We start from the raw sequence: 19,209 nt of genomic DNA, 5'->3' as shown, positions 1-19,209 counted from the left end.
AAGTTTGTGAGGTGAGAATCATAGTAAATTCCTGTCACGGAGCACTAATAGTTGAATGAATGTTCAGTTACAGCTCTTTTTCCACAAAACAATATGAAATTCAACTGTTTCCCAGTCTTAAATCTGCTGTGCAGAAGCAGATAACACAGGGCCAAGCTGAACCTTGGAGAACTGGTATGTGGAGCAAATGCTTCATACAATTGTTATGTCCAAACACCTTCAAATAATGTCTTAAAATGCAGGCAGTCTGAAGTTAAATATTGTGTTTGTGTCAGGCACAAACCTAGGTATGTTTAGAACAACGGGAGCATGAACTAACTGCTGCTGGCACGAGGAGAACTGGAAAGGCTTCATGATTACTAAATGACATCTTCAGTGTTTGGGGTTTTTTTTAAGGGTTTGAATTGTGTTAATGCTAATGCTTCTTAACACTAAATACCATGCTAGAAATGTAAAGTAAGCCTTTGCTCATATGAATAAGTTTTTCTTTTTTACAATAGTAATGCATGAAGAGGTACGTTGCATGAAGATGCCATGTTTTATGGAGTAAAAAATGAGCTATGAATAGATTTTAAGTGCTCAGGAACGACTGATGTGCCAGTAGTGGTGAATCAGAAGCTCACCTGAACAAAAAGCAACTCGCATACCATTGGTACGCAAGCTTCAACCAGAAGTTGAACCAAATAACAAGACTGAAAAGATCACATTAGTCTGAGCTTAAAGATTTATTTTGGCTCATGGTCTTGTCATTGTTTTGCAAGAAGCTTGAGTTTCTGTAGGCAAGTAGAAAGCTAAATCATTTGCAGCCTGCTTATAGATCCCGTCATGACAATATTTCATGCTTGCAAATACTGTTTATTCAAATTTTGCATTTTTAGAAAAGGACTAATGACCTAAATATTCTTCTGATGTCCTTCTTCATTGTGATGGATTCTTGGATTCTCTGTAAATGCAATACATCACCTGTACCTTGGGCAGCAGTGAGCACAGAAGGATTCGGTAACTGTTAGGAGAGTGTAATTTACTGCTGTATGTTAGCATGAAAAGCTGAATCTGCCAAGCTGGCTGAAGACTTTTGCCTTGAACCAGTAAATAGTTAGAGTACTTCTTCACTTTAAGCCCATAGGCCTGTGTAAATCACAAGAACTGCTTGCTTGTTCTTATGCACTGCTGAATCGGGAAATGAGTATTCCTTTTCTTTGATTAGAATCTGACCTTCTAAGAAGGCAGAAGTTGAAGCTGATCATGGTCCTGGTTTGGGCTTTAGACCTGAAAGCCAGCAAGGTGTACCAGATTTACCACTAAAATCAGAAGCTGACCTTAGAATGAAGCTGTAGAAGATACTGAGTTCTCCCTTCCATGCGCTGATGTGTCTGCATGGTCTAATGACCATGTTTGGTTTGAGTTGGGGCTTTGCTGACGTACTAGAGATTAGGTCAAGAAAGAAAAGAATGGCCTAGCAGTTTAAACATACTCATCTTGGAACATAAACATAAACTCTTATTTTGGAAGACTGGATGGATGTGGGTGAGGAGAGTACTTTGAACTGTCAGCTGCTATATAGAATGGTGGTTTTTAAAGGGGGCAAAGTATTTAACTTGTGGAGTTCTGTTGGAATCACTGAGCAAACCACCGTGATGGCGATGGCCAGTTTAAATCAGCTGCACCTTCCTGAAGCTTTCCTGAGATAAAAACTATTCTTCAGAAAGAAGGGGGTCAATGCCTACCTCTCCATGACCTTACTGTGGGTCCTTTGACTGGATGAGCATGGGAATACTCCTGCATTTGTGCAGGGCTCAGATATTCATAGCTGTAATGACTGTAAAGAAGAAGCCCTGAAGATTTGTCTTTTTTTTTACACTAAATTGCAAGGTACTGAACAGTGCGTATCGAAGAGCCAGCTCTTCAACCGCAGCGCGCGGATTGCTTCTACAATTAGTATGGCTATTGAGAACCAGTTTTACACGCGCTGGAGACGCTTCATGAGGCTTTTCCAACCGTCATAGGATGTTGGTGTGGTGGGATTATCAAGAGGCACAAACCTGTAAAGTTTCTTAGAGGTTTTTTTTTTTGTTGTGCAAAGCAGCTGTGATAATAGATTAAATTTCAATCAAAATCAGTATGGCTTGGAACAAGAAGGAACATTGATAAAAAGCTAGAGGAGGAAAAACAAGGATTCTGAAGCAAGAACGAGAAAGCATTCAGAATTTTTCTGAGGCATAGGAGTTTTTTTTCTTCTTTTACTGATTACAGGTAAAGGTGCAATTTCACCTGAAACTATTCTCTCAAATAGCTTAGACATAGTAACTATTATTGTTGTCATTTTGGCTAAACCGGTATTCATGCTACAAACATCTTAAGAGTGCAAGCCATCCAAGATTCTTTGACGCTCTCAGTGTTTCTAAATACAGATGCGCTGGTGGTCCCTTAGGATTTGTGCGCTCAGAGGCAGGGCAGGCAGGTGGCCAGGCACTGCTCTAACAACCCACTGGGGAGGTTAACAGAAATTGGGACTGCAATGTTGGTTTCAGAGAAGATGCTGCCCTACCACCTGCTATTCCTTCGGTAGTTCTGCATCTCAAGAAAATCTGTTGGTGCTCTGAGAGAACACATCGTATGCGAAGGCATCAGGTAAGCTCCTACCGATAACAAAGGCACGATCCTGAAGAAAACAGAAAGTGGCACTTGGGTGTATTTTAACCTCAAAGCGCCATCATGTAGTTAACTAACGAGCTATAGCTAGGGTGGCTTTCCTGCCTCCTTTAAGTTATTCTTCTATGGCTTCTTAATTTTTTTCATCTAAATCTTGCAATAAATTTGTAAGAAAGGCAGGCAATGGAAAATACAAAATTATATTAGGATTTGTTGGTCTTATTCTCTGCTGTTATTCATTGAACTGACTGACCTTTGTATCCAGGCTGGTCACAAGCAGTTTTCCACTACTGGCATCTCTTTTCAGCTATTAACAAGAAATATGAGGCATGAAATCTAATATTTGCAAGCAGCAAAAAGCCTTAAAGTTCTTATGATTTTATCATCTGGAGCTCTTCTAAAATTCCCTGTGCTCTCTGAAGTTATGATGAACTCCACGCTCAGAATTGCATCAGCCTTCTCCTCTCCTGGGTTTGTCTGAGTTCTGGGTTACAGTTACGCTGCAGTCCCTCCCTCCAGAGCGCACAGATCTTCGCAACACAGGCGAGGGGAACTACTGCGCCCTCCAGCAAGGAGCTCGCACGTACGGCAGTGTTACCAGCTCGGAACGACGCCTGCAGCCGTTCCGCCGCAGCCGCTGTCCCGGGGGCAGCGGGCGGAGCTGGAGGCGGCTGCCACCGCTACCGGACCCGGCCCGCGGGCCGAGGGGGACGCACAGGGCGGCGGCTCCCCGCGCTGCGGCGCCGCCTGGCGGCGCCCCCGGAAAACTACAGGGCCCGAGCCCAGCCCAGCCCAGCCCAGCCCAGCCGAGCCGAGCCGAGCCCAGCCCATTTCCCATCACGGCAGCCGCCGCCCGGGGCCGCCCCTCGCCCCGCGGGCCAGGGCTGGTGCCAGCCGCCCCCAGCTACGCCCGCTGCCCCCGGGACACCGGCTGGGTCCGGACGGCTGCCCCAGCCCCGTCCGCTCTTGGGCACACCGATACCCTGCTGCAGAACAAGGTACCCGTTTTGTCCCTCTAGCCGTAGGACAGCTAGGAAAAAAAAAAACCAAAACCACGTCCCTCTGGAACATTTCTCTTGAAGCTGGAAAAAAACACTCTGGCAGCCAGTAAATCACAGCTATTTCATTTGAAAATCTGCAAGTCTATCACTCTTCAAACCCCATCTCTTTTAAGGCTGCAGTTAGACACTCGATGGCCCTTTCTTTCAGAAGGCAGCCCCCCCCCCCCCCCCCCCTTAAAATACCTTTTCTCAGCAGCACTCAAGCATTGTGGCCTTGCATAAAAATAACAAAACGCGTGCACGTGTCAGAAGGTCCCGGGCCAGGGAGCCAAGACTTCTCCTGTCACGAGGCAGCCCTCGAGAAAAGCTGAGAAAGCTCTGGTTTTGGAACTACTCTCTCTTTATCCCCTTGGCCTACTCATCAAGTTAGCCCGACACAAAATTTAGTCCAGCAGCTTAGGAGAGCTGCTATTTTAAAAACTTCAAAAACAAGGAAATCAGCAGTTTGACTGGAAGAGTCCACTGCGCAATGTCAGCTGACGTACGTCCAGCCCTCGACACCCCACAAGAGCAAACAAATCAGTTGCGTATCTGATAGTTACCTGTCACAGCAGCAGGTAAAATAACGAAGGTGCACGTTTCCAGTAGTCATACACCTTGGGCTTGCTCGTAATTCGAAGAGGACAAAAATAATGAAAACATAAATCACAGCTGAAGGCAAAACACACGAATGGCTGATAGCCGTACCCAAAGATGCATCAAGCAGCACAAACAGGCTCGGTTCCCGTGTTCAGCAACAGGGTTTATTGCAGCGGCTTGGGCCAGACCTTGATCTCAGTATAAACACTCCTGGTCTCACAGCTGCACCAACTTGAAAGCGAAAGCTGAATCAAAGTTGTGATGTGTTCTCCCTCCAACACAAGCTAGGCACAATACTGATCATCTAAAGAAATTAAAATATTTAGACAAACCAGACTCTGGTAATTTAGACTATTCCAAGACGGTGTGAAGCAGATACTTTGCTCAAGTAATGGTGTTAAGTACTCCCCTGATTCAGCTTCGCACTCAAGTTAAACACAACTCTGAATATAGTCGCTTTCATGAACGAGCCTCGAAACCAAGTCAAGATTTCAGGTTGCTGCTTATTTTAGCAAAACTAGCCTTAGTTGCCCTACATTTTGCCCTTCTTCCATGCTTTACTATCAGCAATTGTAAGATTTGTACAAAAACTTGTTACAAAAATATGCAAAGTACAGATGACATACATATAAAAACCCCATCGTGTATTAATTCAGTCAGTCATGTTGAATATAGTTTTTTGGTGAATTAAGGTTATCTGAAACTGCCCGAGAACATCAGTGCGTGCAGATTTTACATCAGCTGCTACAGAAGGTACAGGGCTGGAAACCTTGCTGAGTCCATCAGAAGAACTCCTAGAAGCAGCATTCCAGTTTACCCCTTTCCAATCCAGCTGAACTGTTCAGGCCATGTCAGGGAGAATGCTGACAGGAGATGGGAGATGTGAAGTAAAACAGCATTCACGTAACACACTTGTGATGCCACAATCCAAAACCCACTGAATTAAATAAACCATTGTTTTTGTGCGCTTCGCACCTGGCCCTCAGCACCCATTAAATTATATATGACCGTGGGTAGCCAGAGGTCAGATTTCCCATCTTTCCTCGCTTTAAAGCATCAACAATCAAACACTTTCCCTTCACAAAGTGACTCTGAACATTTTGTGCATATTTTATAGCAAACATCAGAAGGATTACCGAACCAACTGATCAGATTAATAAAATAATATTCTTAGTGGTGTATTACAAAATAAATGTGCAAGAGTTTCTCCTAGCTCAAACTACAACACTTAGCAGTAATGAAAATATTTGCATAAAGTACATTCTAATAATTTTGCCATTTTCCAGTTAAGGTTTCCTTGTATCCTGTCTTGAGGCAAAACATTTCTTTTTCCACAAATCAGACTCTTAACAGTTTCTCCCTATCATAATGTGCACACAACAGCATATTGTCCATTTAAAAAAATATTTAATGCTGCCAAAAAGTATAAAAATACAATAAGAATGGCAGTACAAAACAAAATATTTCCTAATTTATTTCTTTTACATCTTTCTACACCAATACAGGCATTATAAAAACACAAGATGGCAAATTATTTTGTTCTGCAAAGTAGCATGTTGCTGGTGGTCTTCATCCCCTCGATGCAGTTTACGCTGTAAACAGATAACTGAGGTCTTCTTGGTACTTAACAGACCTCACTTTTTGTTCCCGAAGAGGGGTTCGTGTCTCGCTTTGCATGTCAATAATTTGCAGTTTATAGCTGCAGAACATTCACAAGTCCCGAAGGCTTAGGTGTCAGTCAGTCTCGGCCTGCGACATACAACGTAAAAGAAAGTCACCGATTCAGTATACAGTACAGAAGAAAAAATAAAGACAATGGGTTTGCAACTCCCTATGAACACCACAAAGCTTCTCATGCATTCCCTGTAGCAACTACTGACTACTATTTGTCTGCAGCAAGCACTCTTAGAAAGCCGTTGCTTTTTCAGGAGGTATTTCCACATCGCAGTGTAAGGCACATACTTGCTGGAGAGCTTCAAGTACAGGTCTCAGCCCAGCAAACCACTTATTCGTGCATTTAACCACAAGCACTGCAGAAGTCTTCTTGGGCCTTAGTGGGGCTACAGAAGGCTGCGTCTCACAACAATAACATCACCTCTCATGGCCTCGTAGGCCAGTCCTGGCACAGCATCACGGAAATAAAAGTGTTTTTAGGCAAAGGTTTCGTGTAGTGAGAAAGACACTCCAACATGGGACATTTTGTTCTTAGGGAAGATAAGGCTCTGCTCCGGGGAACGCAGAAATAAGACCTTGATACTTACAAAGTACAACAAGTAAAATGCTTCTAAGTTCTGCAAGCACTACACTGATTCATAAAGCAGCTTTCTTTGATCAGTTAAGACACATTAAAGAAAATTCTTCCCAGTATTTGTCCTTCCAATTTAAATAAAGACTCAGACAGAGATGCAATTTTGAACACATTTATTTTTCATACATAAAAATGAAAGACTGACCTAAAACTTTAGGGGAAAACAAAAAAGCCCAGGAAGACTACTGTGTGCTACGTCAACTTTGCAAATTTCGTCCTCTGACTTAAGCCACTTGGCCGTGCAGAAGACTTCCTCTTTTATCATTGATCATTTAGTTTCTTGTGCAGTCCTCAAGTGTCTCAGGTTTAACTACAATGCCAAACAGCAAACTAAATAATTTGGTTAACATTCATTGAACTTAAAGCAAGCCAGGCTTTTTAATCGCCGGCACAATCCAGTCACACCTACATGCATACACATTTACACTTCTTCCCTTTTCAGTGGGATATAAATTGATGTCAGTAAACATTTTACTCAAGGTTTAACAAAATAAGCTAGGTTTCACTTGCAACATCTTACTTCCATAAAATAGAACTGGTTTTATTTTTTTCCAAATCACTATTTCTTCATACTGAATTAAATTATTTTGCTTAAAACATTTCAAGAAAAATACAGATGTACCGTCACTCAGAGTGGACTGCTGTCTCTGCACCAAGAACATACACAGAAAACCTACAGAACTAATTCCGAATTTGTGAACGCCTTGCAATAGAGGTCTACATGTTTGTTATTTTTTTTTAATAAAAAAGTATGATTTGTATACAAGTGTTCATCTGAGAGTCAAACAATGTTTAATCAAATTTCAAGAAGTCCACTGTGCATCACATAACTTGACTGATCTATTTCCAGAACAGAGGGGAAAACCCAACACAGTAACACTTGGAACTGAGTGTAACAGCATTTCATAAGCAGCACAGGACCAGCCAGCAGCTTGCCAGAAATTGCAGTGAGAGGGAGGGAGGAGAGAGATCGGAAGGCACATCCTTCAGTTTTACTCTTTCTTTAAGCATTTCTTACAATAGAGGTCACAGTTCTTCAGTTTGGCCCGTATCTGTTCCTATTTAACATCCAAGTTGTGCAAAACTCCTGTAAGGTTAAACCTTACAGAATAACAAAGGGCTCAGTTTGCAGTGAAGAGAACAAGCCTCCCCTACATTTTGGTTTTTAAGTATTACTGATGGACCAGAAAGAAGAGTTCTATCCAAATTATCTCCTGGAATGTACTAAGAGATCTAATGTTTAATTTTCTTTCCTACACCCGTACTGACATGGGCAATTCACTATACAAAACAGTTTTGTCCCAAGATTTCTACTAGTTCCTGGTCCTTAAATTATTAAGGCTCTCAAGATGCTTACAATCATGGAACCAAATCAAATTTTACATGTCACCTGTGGAATGTGCAAGTCCTGCTTTATTGCATCAAGAAGGTAACAGAGTGAGATGATGTAAGATGGCCCCTTTCCACCCTGCCCCACCCAGAAGAGAGGAATGCCTGCTCAGGATCGAGACAACAGAAAAGCCAGGATTTAGAAGACAGAATTAGGAAAAAAAAAAAAAAAAAAAAAAAAAAAAAAATCAAGTGACAACTTGACAGACACAGTTAGAGCTCAGTGTCTGTAGGATACTGGTGGCCCAGGAAATCCTTCTCATGCAAACAGAGAGGCAATAAATGAATTTCAGTGAAGGCTTCACCTGTACTTTTTCCTTAGTTGCTTTCAAGTATTTGGAATAAAATCTGGACTATTTCTGTTATAAAAGCATTTAATTACATTCCATGTGTTTTTCCATAACCAAAGTATCTTTTATAAGGCACATACATTTACACCCACTATCAGTTACAGCTGATACTGAAAAACCTGTCTTACCTATTTTAAAGGAAAAAAAAAAAAAAAAAAAAAAAGAATCTTTTGCCAAGCCTCCTGTTGGCTAAAAGGGTTACTGTGGTTGTAAAAGTTATGAAGTGTCTTAAAACACGTAAGCTGCCTGCCTATACTGTGTCAGAGCCATCCGTAAGCCGTTTTGCTATTAGAGCTGCATAGTTGGTCAGTAATGCCAAGAACAAATTGTCTTGTTTTACGGACAGTTTCTCAAATGCAGAACTGTATGTTCCAAGAAACTGCACTTGTTTTCCTTATCTGGACCCTTAAGCATTTGTTTACTACATAAACAGTGCAGTCCAGTATTAGCTATTGTGAAACGAGAATTTCAAAGAGTAAACCGTGTAGTAAATGTCAGACTGTTTGGGCCCCATGCCTGGTATGTTACTACTAAGCTTGAACATACTGGAAACCTTTCAAGTCAATTCCTTTGGATAAGGAGCAAAATAATTATCTAGCTCTTTCAGTATTTTTCAGCAGTAAACCCAAACAGTGATTTACAAAAGGACTGGGGGGGCGGGGAGGAGAAAAGAAAACCCCTCAACCCCAACAGAAAACAATCAAGCTAGAAAAATGGAAAGATAAAACACGACTTCTCTGAAGTCATCTAACAAGGCAATGCTTGAATAAATAAAATCCAGGTTTCAAAGTGCAGTCCAATACTACAAGTTATTAGCTCTCAACCTGAAAGACAGCAAGCTACATACAGCCAAATGTGATCTCTGTGTTCAAAGGGAATCCAAAGGACAGAAGGTGACTTGTGTTGAATTACTGTTTAGAATGTGTTATCGTCCAACTAATGGAAAGGGAGTCCTCAATAATTTTAAAGTGACCATAGCACAGGTATTCCCAAATCATAGTCATTAAGTGTCTTACATCATGCCTCTTCAATACAGTGCAAGGGAATCTGAAAAGCAATTCTAGACTTTGTGAAGTTATGGCAGTGCCTCATACAACTGAACGTACTGGGTATGGAAGAATACTACCAACATTTGTCTTCTATCACGATCACCCTTGGAAGTCCAACTATAGTTTTTTTTCATGTGCTTTCTGTACCTACTGATGAATGAATGTTATTCTTTCTAGCAATTAAAATCTATAGACACACAAAGCATTATGTTTCACATTTAATGGAATGTCAGAACTTTAACAATGTTGGCCTTCAAACAGTAGCTGAAGTCTGAGTACATTTGTCAGCTTAACAGTATGCTTTGCAGTGGGGGCTAAGTTGCCAAAAGCTTTAAAAAATTCAAATTTCCAAGCCTCACTTAAATAATGAAAACTACAAAAAAAAATAAATAAGGAATGCAAATTAACAGAGTAGAAATTGGTAAGTGCTTCATCAGACCCCTAGCTGCTCATACCATAGATCTGAGAGTCAAAATATGGGGAATAGTTGCACTATTATTTTCATGCACAAATTATAATTACATTTAGTTTCAAAATCAAATTCTTTCTGGTCAGAAATTTGTACAAACTGAGCTTTTAAAAGTACAGTGAACTACAAAAAGATTAAATATGCAATTATAAAATATATTTATCCTAGGTCATAAGAATATAAAAAGTTTATGTTCATGTCACTAGTACATTACACAGTACACACATCTAAGGATAACTTCCTTTGCATTAATAATGTAAATGATACAACACTGTTTATTGCTTATGTCAGGCATGTAAATCTAAACCCAGACAGTCTTCAGTAGCTAAACGTCTATGGTTCAGAGTTTGCTTAAGATCTGGTAGAAGACCACTTCTAAAAATGTATAAACAGTTGCAGCAAGTTGGTACTTGCTCATATAAACAAAAAACCATCAACTTTGTTGAGGGGCAGCAGTTCATTTTTGTAAGTACCTGCAGTGGAAAATCCTGAGATGTTGACATGTGATCAAGTTTACATCGCTTTTCTATTGTATGTAACGGTCTGTACTCATTCTAGGTGTAATGAGTTTACTGCTTAAAGTCACACCCCTAGTCATTAACTTTCAGCAAAATTAGCTGCTGGAGCAGACAGGCTTACTGTTTACTTACAAGAAATGTTCTTGAAAGTACATTTTCCAGCAAGAATAAGCGCCAACTAAAATCAGTGCACCAAACCCAATCTTAGTGATAATAGGTTTCCAATATAACCACCTTTTTCTCTTTCTTTCAGTCTCATTTAGCTTCTGCTTCATCTGCTGCAGCTTCTGTGTTGTGTTAGCTTTTCTATCCTCTCGCAGTCTTTTTCGGACAGCACTGAAAAAAAAGAAAAAAAAAGAAAAAAGGTAAATTTTAAATTGCAGAATAGGAAAAAAGGCTATTAAAGTATTAAAACAAACCTCTTCCCACCACACTCCCAGTAGTTAACCCAACAGTAGCATATGGCAGCAGTATATAGAATCTAAACCAAGCAATCTCTATCCTGTTTTAATAATCTTGACGTTGACAGTTTCAGGTCATCGAAGCCCTAAGAAGTTAGCAAATGACATATGTAAAGGTGTAAATGGTGTTTGACCTAAGTGTTCAACAGGGAACAGAACTGGCCTAATTATCTGAGCTTAGTCTTTCACCCCTGTCAGTGCCTCATCCCATGGTTGAGATTTTTTTGCATGGAGGCTGCTTTTATATGCCATGTCAGGTACTACATGCAAACACTCAGTACTTAAGCGTGTGCCTCTGCTGCAGAGTTCACACTAGCCTCACTGACATCTTGATCCTAACCAGCTCATGTCACACAGATATAATGGTGCTCATCTTAGGCTGTAAACCAAATCTCAATCAAGGATGCAGGCTAAATCAGTTGTGTGTTGTTACTCTACCAAAGCCTTCTTGTAATTGTCTCCAAAAGCATCCTCACAATCCCTGAAGAAGTGTAACTCTGCCACAGAAACTCCTTTGAGTGGCCAAATCCTAGCATACAAACATCACACATCCATGGAAAGAGAAACTCATCAGGGCATTCAGTAAGCCATCTGTTATTTCAGAATTCCAGTCTATCTACGTTGAAGGGCTGCATCTCATCTCAGACTGTGGTCCTACAGGACAGACACTGCATCCTCCTGTGCACTGCACAGCCTGGCACAACCCAGTCCAGTTTCTGGATCTCTGTCTATGGATCCACATGCCACCCCTATGCTACCCTCAGGTGGGCAGGCCCAAGTGACACAGTGCTTCAAGGCACAGCAATTCTGATGGTGATTCTCAGTACAGCAGCTCACAGGTGAGGCACTAGTACTCATGAGGCAGAGATATTTGACAGAGAAACACAAATACACATGCCACAGCTAAACCACAGAAATGTCTTCACAGTGGTAGCTTTAACATGAGTAGGGGGTAACATACGGCTTCAATGGTACAACTGCAATCATCATATAGAAAGTGCTAAGTGATAAAAACTTTTGTCCTTCTGAGGGTGTTCTGGTTTTGTTGGGTGAGGGGGGGGCCTAAGGTGGCAGCTTCTGTAGGAAACTGCTAGAAGTCGCTCCCCTTTGTTCAGTGGACTCGGCCGGGCCTAGGCTGGACCTGCTGCTGGACAAGGCTGAGCCGACTGGTAGCAGAATGTCCCGTGATAACACCTCTGTGATAACGTATTTAAGAAGGGGAAAACAGGAAAAAAAAGAAGAGAAGATGTGAAGAAGCTGAGCGGGGAAAGAGAGGGGGAGGTGCAAGCCTTGTGGGCCTTGCAGACCTCACCCTCTGGCCTCCTGCCGGGCAGCCGACTGGGCCCAACTCTGCCCAGCCTGGCTGCAAGAAGTGGAGAGGAGATGAGATGTGAATGAGATGTAAAAAGGATCCTGAGAGGCGTCTGCCAGCCTGTTGTGAGGAACAGCTGCAGACACCAAGGTCAGTGAAGAAGGAGGAGGAGGAGTAATGCAGCTCCTGGCCAAGATTCCCCTGCAGCCTGTGGCGATGACCATGGTAGAGTAGATTGTCCCGCTGCAGCCCATGGAGGTCCATGAAGGGGCAGAGATTCACCTGCAGCCCATGGAGGACCCCACGCCGGAGCAGGTGGAGGCCTGAAGGAGGCTGTGGCCCGTGGAGGGCCCGCTGGGGCAGCTGTTCTGGAGGGACTGCACCCTGTGGAAGAGATGACCCACGCTGGAGCAGTTTCAGAAAGGACTGTGGCCCATGGGAGGGACCCCATAATGGAGCAGGGGAGGAATGTGAGGAGTTCTTCCCCTGACGACGAAATAGTGGCATGAAACAACGTGTGATGAACTGACCACGACCCCCATTTCCTCTTCTCCCCTGTGCTGCTCGGGGTGGGGGAGAAGATAGTAGAGATAATGTTAAGCCCAGGAAGGGGGACGGGTGGGGGGAGGTTATCTTGTTCCCTGTCTCATTCTCCTGCTAGTTTTAGAAATAAATGAATACTTTTCCCCAAGTCGAGTCTGTTTTGCCTGTAACAATAACTTTAAGGATTTCTCCCCATCCTTATCTGAAACCTCGAGTCATTTTTCCTTATATCATCTCCCCCTATTCTCTTGGAGGGTGGGGGGAGCGAGAGAGAGACTGCGTAGTCTGGTCCCGATCAGGACTGAACTACGACCGAGGGATCATGTATTTTTCCACACAGAAGTTAGCATTGTATTTAAAAATCAGTATTGAATTATGCTGGGCACTTTTAGGACCTACTTCACACTGTACAACAGAGTTCAGACAGTCTGTTGGAAAAGGCTTTTGAGCATGAGGTTTAGCTGCTTCAATTAGAGACATTAGTTTTCCTCCTCTTGACCTTTAAACAATAAAAGTTTATCACAAGAAATACCTGAAGTTGTATTTAAAAAATAATTAAATAAGATAGTCAAATACCACCTGTCCTTTCCCTCTATTGAAGACAGATCTTGAAGGTTTCATACAGTAAGAAAAGCATACAGTAATTCAGCCTCTCAAGAAAGTATCTTTGCCTTCTAAACAGTTTCATCATTTTGCCTACCTTTCAATGTTTCCATCTGTCATATCTTGAACTTTAGAGGACAGGTCAGCATTTATTTTCTCAATTTGATCTTTGTTCTCCAGGCCTATGCTATTCCCATTGTACTTCTCTGTGGTTATTTTGGTTGGGTGTGGAGGAGACTGCTCAGAACTTGGTGCTTGGTCCTCCTTTGAGAGCTCCTTCCACCGTTTCTGCAAACAAGAAGAACATATTTCAAACACTCCCCTAACACTGAAGGCCCTCTTTGCCCAAGATGCCTTTCAACAGAACAGTCCCAGAAGTACACTAACGGAACTACTAGATCAAGGTTTAAAAAAAAAAAAAAAAAAAAAAAAGCTAGATGAGGAAATAAGGTTAGGTGAAGACACATCTTCTCCAACAATGATTCCTTTTCATACTTCTCCAGGATGATGCTACTGTGAAGGTATGAGGCCACTAACTTCAGAGTTTCTGCTGTCCACAGGAGCTTCACAATGAGGAAGCAACTTGTCTTGTATAGTCCTGCACTGTACAGCACCTTCCATCTCCCTCTACTCTCTACATGCCTATGCTGTGCTGTTACCTATCATGCCTCCAAAACACATTATAGGACCTAAGAACTGCCTAAAAAGAGAGAACTGGGAAAATCTGCAACCTCAATGAAAAAAAATCTGGCATTATTTACGCCAAAGTCATGGCCTACTATTTCACCTAGTGATCCATCAGTGTAGAGATCTACTGCATCATAAAACAGATATGCACCCTGTTTTGAAAAGTAATCTGAAATGAGATGGAAAAAAAAAATATTTTAAGTAAAACTGCTTTGCCAGATCTCTGTCCTAATGGGTAACTGTCCTAATGATAAATAGTCTGAAAGCTTTCCTGCAACAAAACTTCATGAAGAAAAAAACTAGAAAGGTAACAGGAAGGAAAAGAATTGCCCCTAAAAAACAATCTGTTCTTTTCTCACACAAATCAGCCAGTCTATGAAGATATAGAATACCTTGAGTGAAAAAAATTTGTTACTTCTAAATGTCTGTGATAAGACAGATGAACTAGAAACTGACTTTTCACAAAATGAATATCAGATTCTCATCTGCGGAACGAATTCAAGACCCGGCCCGGCCCTGTTCAACATCTTTGTCGGCGACATGGATAGTGGGATAGAGTGCACCCTCAGCAAGTTCGCCGATGACACCAAGCTGTGTGGTGCCGTCGACTCGCTGGAAGGGAGGGATGCCATCCAGAGGGACCTTGACAGGCTGGAGAGGTGGACCTGTGCCAACCTCATGAAGTTCAACCAGGCCAAGTGCAAGGTCCTGCACCTGGGTCATGGCAATCCCAGGCACAAATACAGGCTGGGCAGGGATTGGATCGAGAGCAGCCCTGAGGAGAAAGACCTGGAAGTGTTGGTAGACGAGAGATTCAACATGAGTGGGCAATGCGCCCTTGCAGCCCAGAAGGCCAACCGCATCCTGGGCTGCATCAAGAGGAGTGTGGCCAGCAGGTCGAGGGAGGTGATTCTGTCCCTCTACTCTGCCCTGGTGAGACCCCACCTGGAGTACTGCGTCCAGTTCTGGAGTCCCCAACACAAGAAAGACATGGACCAGTTGGAGAGGGTCCAGAGGAGGGCCATGAAGATGATAAGAGGGCTGGAGCACCTCTCTTATGAGGACAGGCTGAGAGAGTTGGGGCTGTTCAGCCTGCAGAAGAGGAGGCTCCGGGGAGACCTGATAGCGGTCTTCCAATACCTCAAGGGGGCCTACAGGAAAGATGGGGAGAAGCTGTTCAGTAGGGCCTGTTGTGATAGAACAAGGGGTAATGGGTTTAAATTAGAAGGAGGTAGGTTTAGATTAGATATGAGGAAAAAATTTTTTTACAATGACAGTTGTAGAGCACTGGAACAGGTTGCCCAGAGAGGTGGTGGATGCCCCATCCCTGGAATCGTTCAAGGCCAGGCTGGATGAGGCTCTGAGCAACCTGATCTCGTCAGGGACGTCCCTGCTTCTTGCAGGGGGGTTGGACTAGATGACCGTTGAAGGTCCCTTCCAACTCTAACTATTCTATGATTCTATGATTCTAAGACTGCTGGTCTAAACTAAATACCAAACTCAGAGACTGATGTAAAAGAACCAAACAACCACACCAGCTACTTATAAATGAACTGCTGGCAGAACGAGCTTTAACAATAAACTATCTCCTCCATCGCAGAGGAGCTTCCAGTATAGCACTGAAATTCACAAAGGGAGCCTTCAAGCACAAGAGACTTCACTCTCAGACATTTCCTTTGTTTTGTCTTAAACAAACAAAAAACCCCCAAAAGAAACAGCCACTAACAAATGTAAATCCACTTAGCAGCTCCCTCTTACAGAAAAGGCCTTTTGGAAGACTTTTTGGAAGCCTTTTGTCCGTAAGACATGCTGGCTAAGACAAATACTGACTCAATCTGAAGTGATAAGCCACACAGGGAGAACTGCAATCAGAAACAATTTTACTACTCTTGTCAAACAGAGCCAACTTCCCACCAAGAATTCTGTTTTAAACATGCAATAACAACAGCTCAAACGGTTGATAATTTTAAGTTTAAATATCTGACAAGACTACGTGAATGGCAGGACTGGTAAAATACTGTACTACTTGGAACAGAGAGACAAGGAGGACTGTCTGTCTGTTGACTGACACAGTGGACAAGGCCCTCTGCAGGAAGACAGGAGCAGCCTCACGGTCGCAAGCCCTGGTCCTCACGGGGGACTTCAACCACCCCAACACGGCAGGGCACAGGCAATCCAGAAGGTTCCTGGAATGTGTGGATGACAACTTCCTCCTGCAAGCGACAGAGGAGCCAACGAGGAGGGGTGCTGTGCTGGAACTTGTTCTCACCAACAGGGAGGGGCTGGTGAGGGACATGGAACTCAAGGGCAGCCTTGACTGCAGTGACCATGAGATGGTGGAGTCCAAGATCTTCAGGGCAGCAAGGAGGGTGTGCAGCAAGCTCTCTGCCCTGGACTTCAGAAGGGCAGACCACGGCCTCTTCAGGGCTGTGCTGGGTAAAGTGCAATGGGATACAGCCCTGGAGGGAAGAGGGGCCCAGGAAAGTTGGTCAATATTCAAGGAGCACCTCCTCCACGCTCAGGAGCGATGCATCCCAACAAAGAGGAAGTCAGGCAAAAATGCCAGGAGGCCTGCATGGACAAACAAGGAGCTCCTGGAGCAACTGAAAAATCAAGAAGGAAGCCTACAGAGGGTGGAAGGAAGGACAGGATTACAGAGAGGGGAGGATTACAGAGAGGTTGTGCGAGCGGCGAGGGATCAGGCGAGGCAGTCTAAAGCCCTGACGAAATTCAATCTGGCCAGGTATGTCAAGCGCAAAAAGAAAAGCTTCTATAGGTATGTTGCGGACAAAAGAAGTCCAGGGAGAATGTAGGCCCTCTCCACAAAGAAACAGGAGACCTGGTTACCCGGGACATGGAGAAGGCTGAGGTACTCAACAACTTTTTTGCCTCAGTCTTCACTGATAAGGACTGGATGAAGTTGCCAAGCTGCTGTCCATCATATTTGAGAAGTCGTGGCGGTCTGGTGAGGTTCTTGATGACTGGAGAAGGGGTAACATAACCCCCATTTTTAGAAAGGGGAACAAGGAAGACCTCGGGAACTACAGGCCAGTCAGCCTCACCTCTGTGCCTGGCAAGGTCATGGAGCAGATTCTCCTGGAAACCATGCTAAGGCACATGGAATGCAAGATTGGTGACAGCCAGCATGGCTTCATTAAGGGCAAATCGTGCCTGACCAATTTGGTGGCCTTTCTCTGACAGGGTTACAGCATTGGTGGACAACGGTTGAGCAAGTAATGTAATCTACCTGGACCTGCAAGGTATTTGACACTGTCCCGCATGACATCCTTGTCTCTAAACTGAGACACACGGATTTAACAGTCGGGCCACTCAGTGGACAAGGAACTGGCTGGATGGCCACACTTAGACAGTGCTGGTCAATGGCTCGATGTCCTGGTGGAGACTGGTGACAAGTGGTGCTCCTCAGGGGTCTGTATTGGGCCCAGCCCCATTTAACATCTTTGTCAGTAACAGTGGGATAGAGTGCACCCTCAGCGAGTTCACTGACGACACCAAGCTGTGCGGTGCTGTCGACACATTGGAAGGGAGGGATGCCATCCAGAGGGACTTTGTCAGGCTGGAGAGGTGGGCCAGTGCCAACCTCATGAAGTTCAACCAGGCCAAGTGCAAGGTCCTGCACCTGGGTCAGGGCAATCCCAGGCACAGATACAGGCTGAGAGGAGAATGGATTGACACCAGTCCTGAAGGGGACTTGGGTGTGATAGTGGAAGATAAGCTCAACGTGAGCCGATAATGTGCGCTTGCAGCTCAGAAAGCCAACCGCATCCTGCGCTGCATCAAGAGGAGTGTGGCCAGCAGGTCGAGGGAGGTGATTCTCCCCCTCTACTCTGCCCTGGTGAGACCCCACCTGGAGTACTGTGTCCATTTCTGGAGCCCTCAAAATAAGAAGGACACGGACCAGTTGGAGAGGGTGCAGAGGTGGGCCACAAAGATGATCAGAGGGCTGGAGCACCTCTCCCATGAAGAAAGGCCAAGAGAGTCAGGGCTGTTCAGCCTGGGGAAGAGAAGGCTCTGGGAGACCTTAGAGCAGCCTTCCAGTACCTGTAGGTACTCCAGTACCTACAGGAAAGATGGGAAGAAACTCATCAGCAGGGTCTGATGTGATAGGACCAGGGGTAAATGGTTTTAAAACAGAGGGAGGTAGATTCAGATTAGACATTAGGAAAACATTTTTTACTCTGAGGGTAGCAGAACACTGAAACAGGTTGCCCAGAGAGGTGACTGATGCCCCGTTCCTGGAAACCTTCAAGGCCAGGTTGGAGAGGGCCCTGAGCAATCTGATCTGGTTGGAGATGTACCTGCTTCTTGCAGGGGGTTTAGACTAGATGACCTTTAAAGGTCCATTCCAACCCAAACTATTCTATGATTCTATAATTGTGTTGCTAAATTACCTTTGCCAGTACCTGCAACTTTACAAAAAAGAACAATAAAAATATAACTCAGGAACCAAAGTACTACACTGCATCTTGTGAAATTATATCTGGAAGAAACAAGGAATTGATGAAGTTTGACTTGAGAAATACAACTGTCCTTAAAATTATAACCAAAATGCCTGGGACCTAAGACTTAGAGCCTATATTGCCTTTTGGAATGAATGGAAACAACAGAAAGAGACGTTACAATGTTCAGTTGACAGAATCAGCTGAACACCTGATACACGTTTTGGATTGACAAGTTTCAGTACAAATCTGTAATATTCTTCTCTGCAAAACACATCTGTAGATCTAAGAAATTCAACCTTCTTTGTCCTTTCAAAGCTACTAATTTGTTTTCTACAGACCACTCATTTCAACAGATTTTCCTAGAAGAGTGATGGTAAGTCACTTTACTGTACTGCTGAAGCAATATTAACTTCTCTTTATTACTAAGGAATTTTATAGACATTGAAACTTCAATCTCATTCCACCTCACCCATTTTAAATAGGGCAGCGCTGCAGTAACTGTTTCACCTACAGCATCATGCAATAGCACACCAACCACAGAGGACAACCCAGGCGTGCGTATCAGCCTTCCTTTCAGTCACAGGTAGAACTCCCAGAGGTGCTAAAGGAGGGGAAGAGACTCCTCACCCACCCCATACAAGTGCTGCAGTTGCAGCCACTGATGTGATTTCAGGTTCCTCAGATGTAAGCAAGTAAAGGTTCAAGTACATGTTGTGTTTGTTTGCAGAGTTTACTGACTTCCAAAATCCATGGTGATGTCACAGA

At 43.6% G+C, this 19,209-nt stretch overlaps 1 protein-coding gene across 4 annotated transcripts in view; it reads right to left on the bottom strand.

The window, feature by feature from the left end:
* Positions 1 to 4,430: 4,430 nt before the first annotated feature.
* Positions 4,431 to 19,209, bottom strand: part of PTPN2 (protein tyrosine phosphatase non-receptor type 2) — a 40,550-nt gene continuing 25,771 nt past the window's right edge. For 2 of the 4 annotated variants that reach the window (XM_086740592.1, XM_086740595.1), the window contains 3 exons: positions 13,392 to 13,582; positions 10,508 to 10,711; positions 4,431 to 6,041 (listed from right to left, as the gene is read on the bottom strand). In XM_086740592.1, the coding sequence (XP_086596718.1) occupies positions 6,020 to 6,041; positions 10,508 to 10,711; positions 13,392 to 13,582 (417 nt within the window). In that variant the 3' untranslated portion in view covers positions 4,431 to 6,019. Of the gene's footprint in view, positions 6,042 to 10,503; positions 10,712 to 13,391; positions 13,583 to 19,209 lie in introns of those variants that run through there. The other 2 variants (XM_086740594.1, XM_086740593.1) reach the window with 2 other exon arrangements.

The sequence above is a fragment of the Chlamydotis macqueenii genome, chromosome 2 (genome assembly GCF_036417535.1).
Source record: "Chlamydotis macqueenii isolate bChlMac1 chromosome 2, bChlMac1.mat, whole genome shotgun sequence".
Taxonomy (NCBI): domain Eukaryota; kingdom Metazoa; phylum Chordata; class Aves; order Otidiformes; family Otididae; genus Chlamydotis; species Chlamydotis macqueenii.
The sequence above is the reverse complement of the archived record's forward strand: the minus strand, read 5'-3'. Positions and strand labels throughout refer to the sequence as shown.